At 37.0% G+C, this 7057-nt stretch overlaps 1 protein-coding gene across 1 annotated transcript; it reads left to right on the forward strand.

Moving 5' to 3' along the window:
- Nucleotides 1–3785: 3785 nt before the first annotated feature.
- On the forward strand, nucleotides 3786–5863 carry ZIP11 (zinc transporter 11 precursor). The gene is made up of 3 exons (XM_021976173.2): nucleotides 3786–4459; nucleotides 4912–4952; nucleotides 5079–5863. Exons 1-3 carry the CDS (start codon nucleotides 3994–3996, stop codon nucleotides 5592–5594), a joined length of 1023 nt encoding a protein of 340 aa, XP_021831865.1. The 5' UTR covers nucleotides 3786–3993; the 3' UTR covers nucleotides 5595–5863.
- Nucleotides 5864–7057: the final 1194 nt, after the last annotated feature.

A 7057-nucleotide genomic window follows, 5' to 3' on the forward strand; every position in this document is an offset into this window, starting at 1 on the left:
ATTGCTTCCATCTTCTAAGCTACCGAAGAAAGCAACTATGCTATGTTCGATAGTTCTTAACCCCTCATTTTACGCAGGTGGTAATTACCACCTTTTAAAATGTGCATTCACATTGCTGCAAAACACCAACTGAAGTGAAGGAGAAGATTTTGAATGGAAGAATGGATTAACCTTGCTTCTGGAATTTACTGAATCCTTTTAAATTTCGTTCAAGATGCTGCATTTTCCCTTCTCAAGTTTATGCAGCTTTGACCTAAATGGTTTGCCATAAGCCTTTTTGGTGACCAAAGGCCCTCTTGTTATGTGGTGGCTAAGTTTAGTGTAATTTGACCAAGGCACAGAGTTGAAAAAAGGTGATCTTTGAGCAGAAATCCCCCTTCTTTAAAGGTAAGGTACATTGTTGCCACTCATTGCATGAAATTAATACCCCTAAAAAATTAGCACGAGCAAACATGGGAATACCACTAGACAGATTCTCACCAGAAGGCGAAGTAAAATATGTCATTGTTGATTCTGTCTCTACACACAGATTGTCTCCTCAAGTTAAAACATTTGTCAGTCAGATGGAAGGAATTAAAATTCCTAATAGATTGGAAGAAGCTTTGCAAGACACAAAATGGGTGGAAGCAATGAATGTGGAGATGAAGGCTTTACAGAAGAATGAAACATGGGAAATTGTTCAACAACCTGAAGGAAAGAAACCTATTAGATGTCGATGGGTGTCACAGTTAAGCACAAAGCTGATGACACAAGAGACAGATATAAAGCAAAACTTGTGGCCGAATAGTATACGCAGACATATGGAGTTGATACTAGGATACGTTTGCCTCAATGAAAAAAATGAATACGGTGCGAGTTCTATTGTCCTTAGCGGCTAATTTAGATTGGCCTCTCAAGCAATTCAATGTGAAGAATGCCTTTTTACATGGAGATCTAGAAGAAGAGGTGTACATGGACCTGCCACCTAGTTATGGGTGGTCTAATAACAGTGGGAAAGTGTGTAGGCTTCGAAGGACTCTTTATGGTTTGAAGCAGTCTCCGCGAGCATAGTTTGGGAGGTTCACTGAAGCAATGAAGAAGTATGGATATCACCAAGGTAACTCGGATCATACCCTATTTATCAAACGTAGGTGTGGTAATGTTACTTTGTTGATAATCTATGTAGATGATAAGGTTATTATTGGTGATGATGTTGATAAAATGGGTAAATTACATAAGTACTTAGGGGCTTTGAAGTATTTTTTGGGAATCGAAGTAACTCGCTCTGCTACTAGTATTTGACTATATGAAAGGAAGTATGTTCTAGATCTGTTGACAGACATTGATATGTTAGGGTGTGCACCAGCTTAAACCCCTATTGTTTTTCTCAAGCACAGAAAAGTCTTGAATGGGGTCAAGCTATGGCAGATGAAATTAATGCCCTTCTCAAAAATCAGAGTTGGACTGTTGTTCCTCCATCCGCTTCTCAGAATATGGTTGGTTGCAAGTGGATCTTTCTCATTAAACATCATTCGGATGGGCGTATTGAATGGTACAAAGCCCGCTTGGTGGCCAAAGGTTTTCATCAACAACTTGGTATGGATTATGCGGAGAAGTTTAGTCACATCATCAAACCTGCCACTATAAGCACGGCTCTTAGCTTGGCTGTCTCTTGTGGCTGGATTCCGTCTCTTGCATGATCTAAAATTCATCATAATAAAGTTGTATGACTAGAGGTTTTTTTAATATTAAATTATGAATACAATCCCAAAACTTGCCTATAAAAAAAGTCACCCATCTTCCATACGTGCCTATAAAAAATTAATTATTTTTATTTATTTATTTTGGTTTGCAATTAATTGGTTTGTCATTTTCTCAAAACTTGCTACTGAATGTTATATTAATATAATTGGACACAATTCAATAATGCCAAATTCAGATTTATTAAACGGCAAAGCTAATTCCCTTTCCCTTGTGAATTTTTTAAGACCAAACCGACAGCAACAAACTCTACCTAAATCACGTATTGTTTACAACCTAACTTCGTCCACTATCTATCAACTTGGATGTTTTGTGATGTGGCTAGAGGATTAGGGGAAAAGGGGAGGAGGGCGGGTATTGTGATGTTGGTTAGGATTTAATAAAGGGAGTGCTAGCAACCTTCTCTCTAACCTTTTCTTTTGGATCTTCTCCCTTCTTCTCATAACAAGTGTCACTTTCCTTACACTTAAAACAATGTCATTAATGCATCACACAAACTAGTTTTTGTTTTCCAAGTTTACCCTTATTAAATGTATTAATTTTTTTTTAATAACAAGCTAATTTTTTTTATAACTTTCTTACCATATTGTTAAAAAATTAAATAAGAAAATAAAAACTGAAGTTTTTTATAAAAAAAAAAAAATTCCAAAGAGAACGTGTGTTTTGTTATAAACAAAATAAAGATGATAACAATGTCATGAAACGAACTTTATTTTTATTTTTTTTTAAATATGACGTTTTTCTTATTTTTTTTTATTATTTAAGTTTTAATAATGTGCTAAAGAAGTTGTAACAAAATTTGAATAAATTGAAGGAAATATAGAAGCCAATACATTTTAAAAGGGTAAACTTGGAAAACAAAAACTAACTTGTGTGATGAATTAATGACATTGTTTTAAGTGTAAGGAAAGTGACACTTGTCATGAGGAGAAGGGAGAAGGTCCAAAAGAGAAGGTTGGAGAGAAGGTTGCTAGCATTTCTCTTACACAAAATGTTAGTTGGTAAATTATAACAAAAGGTCTTATCGTTTGTATAAAAAAACAAAAAGTCTTATCACCGAAAAAATAGTATTTCACGATTGAGTCAAGTTACCCACCCGTTAGTTAATAATAATATATATATATATATAAAGCAAAAGGCAGAGAATAGTGAAACATTCAAAATACCAGAAAATGCCCTTAATTAATACAAACATTAAAAATTAAAATTATTAATTAAATGAGGATAATATAGTAAATTCACACCTTTTCATATTAAAAAAATTTACAATTGAAAGAAAAATCAGATAATGGTTCCTATTTTTATGGAACACAACCATCCATTATCTTTTTTACTTCTAAAATAAATTTAAATTTTTTTAAAAAAGCCTCTCGCAAACGCGGAAGCGCGTTCGGAGAGACTAGTTACTAATAATAGACCTCGTGTTGATAATAAAATTTACGATTTTTTCTTTGTCTCATGTTTGACCTCTTGAAAGGACATAAATAATAAACAATTTCAGCAAATGTACCATCACGTTTTCCAAAAGTTCATATATTGCTTAAATACTAAGCAAGTTCAAAAGTTCTTGGCATGCTATGACGTTAGTGTTAATTTTATGAAAATGAAGAACCTTTAAAGATTAGCAGAGATTCTTTGTAAATGTTCTTGTCTAAATGCAAATTCTCGGATACAACAATAAATAACTACTCTTAATTCCTCGAATGACAACCCCATGCAATGACGTTTTAAACTTGTAAAGAGGTAGTAGAAAAATCTTGTCATGAAAGTGAGCGTAAATTTCTAACATTAAACTTATAATTGATCATAAAAGATATTTTGTGCTTCGATTTTTTGTGCTAGAATCTGCTTGACTTTTATCTTAAATGGGGAATGTGGAATTTTTCTCCCAAATATACAGCCAAGAGACAGCTACTACGTTTATCCAATTCCCATGTCTTGTCTTCTCAAGTCAAGTCTTCGATGGATGTTCGAACAAAAAAAAAAGATAAAAGATAAAAGAAAAAACAAACTCAAAACCACCACCCATTTCTCAAGGTCTTTGTCACAAGAAAATTGTAGTACAAAACTTCTTCCCAAAAATTCGTATTTCGTCTTCTTCGTACTACTCTCTGTTTCTCTTCTGCCCAAGCTCTGTACTACACCAACAACCAAACCCCACCCTCCCAATTTATAACCACACTCACAAACAAACCCATTAAACCCAACGCCTCTCTCTCCCTTCCTCTCAAACCCACAACATAAACAACAATAATGGCTCCTCCTCGTCTGCCTCGCCCACTTCTCCTCTGTTTTCTCATCCTCCTCTGCCTAACCATCCCCGCCTTAGCCCACAGCGGCCACGACGACGACGAAAACGACAACGAACCCTCCACAGACCTTCGTTCAAAGCCTCTGATACTGGCCAAGATTTGGTGCCTGATTATAATCTTTTTTGCGACCTTCATACCTGGAGTTTCGCCTTACTTTTTCAAGTGGTCTGAATGGTTCTTGGTTTTGGGTACGCAGTTTGCTGGGGGTGTGTTTCTGGGTACGGCTCTGATGCACTTTCTGAGTGATGCCGATGAGACTTTCAAGCACTTGACTGAGAAAGAGTACCCTTTTGCGTTTATGTTGGCTTGTGGGGGGTTCTTGCTCACCATGCTTGCTGATTGTGTGATTTCGTATGTTTTTCAGAAGAACAAAAGTGGTGGGTCTGCTCCCCATCTTGAGTTGCAAGGTAAGTGGTTCGTTATTCAGATTTTTGTTCTGAGGAATTGAATTCTATTTGGTTGTTCAATTGTCGTCCATGAGATTTGAACTCGCGTACAACTTAACATTAACATAGTGGAAAGTGGAGACTGGGTGCTATTAGACTTTAGACCAAATGCTCATTGGATTTGATGTGGGATTTCTTATTTCTGTTCTTTTACTTTTCTTTTGACGGCTTGGGTACATGCTAAAAGTATAAATTGGCTTTGTCTGGTGTATGTGTATTCTTTCTGAGAATAGTAATTGGGGTTGTTGTTTACCATCGCTAAGTTGTGACATTACATTAAGAAGCAAAACTAGGCTTAAGGTAGTTCTGTGCTATTAAATTTTTTTTCATGTTTATCTGATTTTTTTGTCTCTGCTACCAAAAAGATGTAAAGGTTTTTATGGCAATCGATTTACACATTTTCTTTGTTACAGGGAGTGCTGAGCAGGGAAAGGGTGGTCAAAATGGCAATAAGGTGAGACATATGTAGTTCTCGAATTCTCATATCTACTGGTGGTATCAGGATCTCCATATGTATAGGGCATGTAATTGGTGGTGGATCTGAGACTAACGGGATACTTGTTTTTGTTTGCCCTGACAGAGCCATAACCACTTCGCGACCGTGGCTGTTGCAAATGTTAGCTCACTTGGGGATAGCATCTTGTTGATAGTGGCCTTGTGTTTCCACTCTGTCTTTGAGGGCATTGCAATTGGAGTCGCTGACACTAAAGCCGATGCTTGGAAAGCCTTATGGACAATTTCTCTGCACAAGGTATTTGCAGCCATTGCCATGGGCATTGCTCTCCTTCGAATGATGCCTAACCGTCCCCTCTTATCGTGCGCTGCCTATGCTTTTGCATTCGCTATTTCAAGTCCTATCGGTGTGGCCATCGGAATCCTAATAGATGCGACAACCCAAGGAGCTACGGCAGATTGGATATTTGCGATTTCAATGGGTGTAGCATGTGGAGTGTTCATCTATGTAGCAGTAAACCATCTATTGGCGAAAGGTTATAAACCCGACAAAGCAGTTTCCATCGACAAACCCCATTACAAGTTTTTGGCAGTTTTGTTGGGTGTCGGGGTAATAGCTGTTGTGATGATTTGGGACACTTGAAGCCATGCCAAAGATGGTTCCTGCACGATTTGTTAGTGGAATACGGCATTTTGAAGCGTAGATAGCAGCAAAGCAAGTGTGATAGATTATAGATGCCTGATATTTTTTTTTTTCGGCATAATGTTTTGCTATCATAAGTTATTAGTTAAAGTTGTAGGGCTCTTAAAAGATCTCCAAGAGTGCTTATTTGTAACATAGTCAAATTCTTACACTGTTCACGCATCTCATCTTTTCCTTGTATTACTTGTGAGGGTAATTCTTTTTTTTTTTTTGGTTGCCAAAAGAGGGAAGATTTTGTTGGTGTGAGTCTTGATTTCCAAGTGTGATTCAAGTTACCTAATAAGAGTAGTTACCTAGTTAGGAATCCTTGTAACTTGTACTTGTATATATATCATCCTTATGGAGAAATATGAAATATAATTCACAATCATTAAATCCTATGTTTTAGTTTAAGTTGGTATCAGAGTCGGCTAACATTGGTCTCTCAAAACAAAACACAAAAAACCCTAGCCCATAGGCAACATCTACCGTTGACATCAATAAATAAATAAAATAAAATAAATAAAATAAAAAAACTAGCTATAGCAAAATAGTGGTCGAACCCTTGTCGTCACAAACCTAGTGCGGCAAAAGACTTCTAAAATAGCAAATCCATCTAGACTCGTTCTTTGTCGTACATGGTTTTCGAAGATATCCTAGACACCCCAAGCACTATTGCCAAATCTAGTATTTCAGAGACCCACAAAACTCTTGACATGCCACAACCAATGTTACAGTTCACAATGATAATTATGCTACCTCGTTCACCATACGGTTGAATGGAAAGAACTATAGCACTTGGTCGAAGATGATGTTACTGCATGTGTCAGGCCAAGGAAAAAGAGGTTATCTGATAGGGAAGGTGGCTGAAGTGGAGAAGGACGCTCCGGGCTTTGATTCACAGTGTATTGAGGACTCCGTTGTTAAAAGATGGTTGATAAAAACCATGGAAATATATGTGGTAGAATTATTCTTGGATCTACCAACCGCTAAAGATGTCTGGGAGAGTGCAACCCAGATGTATTATGATGCGTCTGATGAGTTGTAGATTTATGAATTAAGGTGTAAAGCAACCCGTATTACTCAAGGGGATCGCGATATTACTTCATACTTTGCTGAGCTCAAGAGCGTTTGGTTGGAACTTAACCGTCGTCGTTCAATCAACATGAAGTGCCCTTATGATGTGAAGATTCGACATGATGAGATACAGAAAGACTATTTATGATTTTCTTGCACGTCTAGATGATGAGTTTGATTAAATTCGAGGAGATTTGTTGAGGTTGAGTCCATTGCCCAAATTAGAGGAGTCATTTGCTTTTGTTTGTAAAGAGACCCAATGCCGAGAGATGATGCTCAGGAAGGATGGAAAGACTGAATCCTCTGTTGTTATGGTTTCTAAAGCCCCTACTGCGAGTTTTTCTTTT

The sequence above is a fragment of the Prunus avium genome, chromosome 4 (genome assembly GCF_965620075.1).
Source record: "Prunus avium chromosome 4, drPruAviu1.hap1.1, whole genome shotgun sequence".
Taxonomy (NCBI): Eukaryota; Viridiplantae; Streptophyta; class Magnoliopsida; order Rosales; family Rosaceae; genus Prunus; species Prunus avium.

Bases quoted from the DNA above. Each gene is read 5' to 3' on its own strand.
- ZIP11 (XM_021976173.2), top strand. From the start codon at position 3,994: ATGGCTCCTCCTCGTCTGCCTCGCCCACTTCTCCTCTGTTTTCTCATC. The intron at 4,460-4,911 runs GTAAGTGGTTCG...TCTTTGTTACAG, and splicing joins TCCCCATCTTGAGTTGCAAG to GGAGTGCTGAGCAGGGAAAG. The intron at 4,953-5,078 runs GTGAGACATATG...TTGCCCTGACAG, and splicing joins GTGGTCAAAATGGCAATAAG to AGCCATAACCACTTCGCGAC.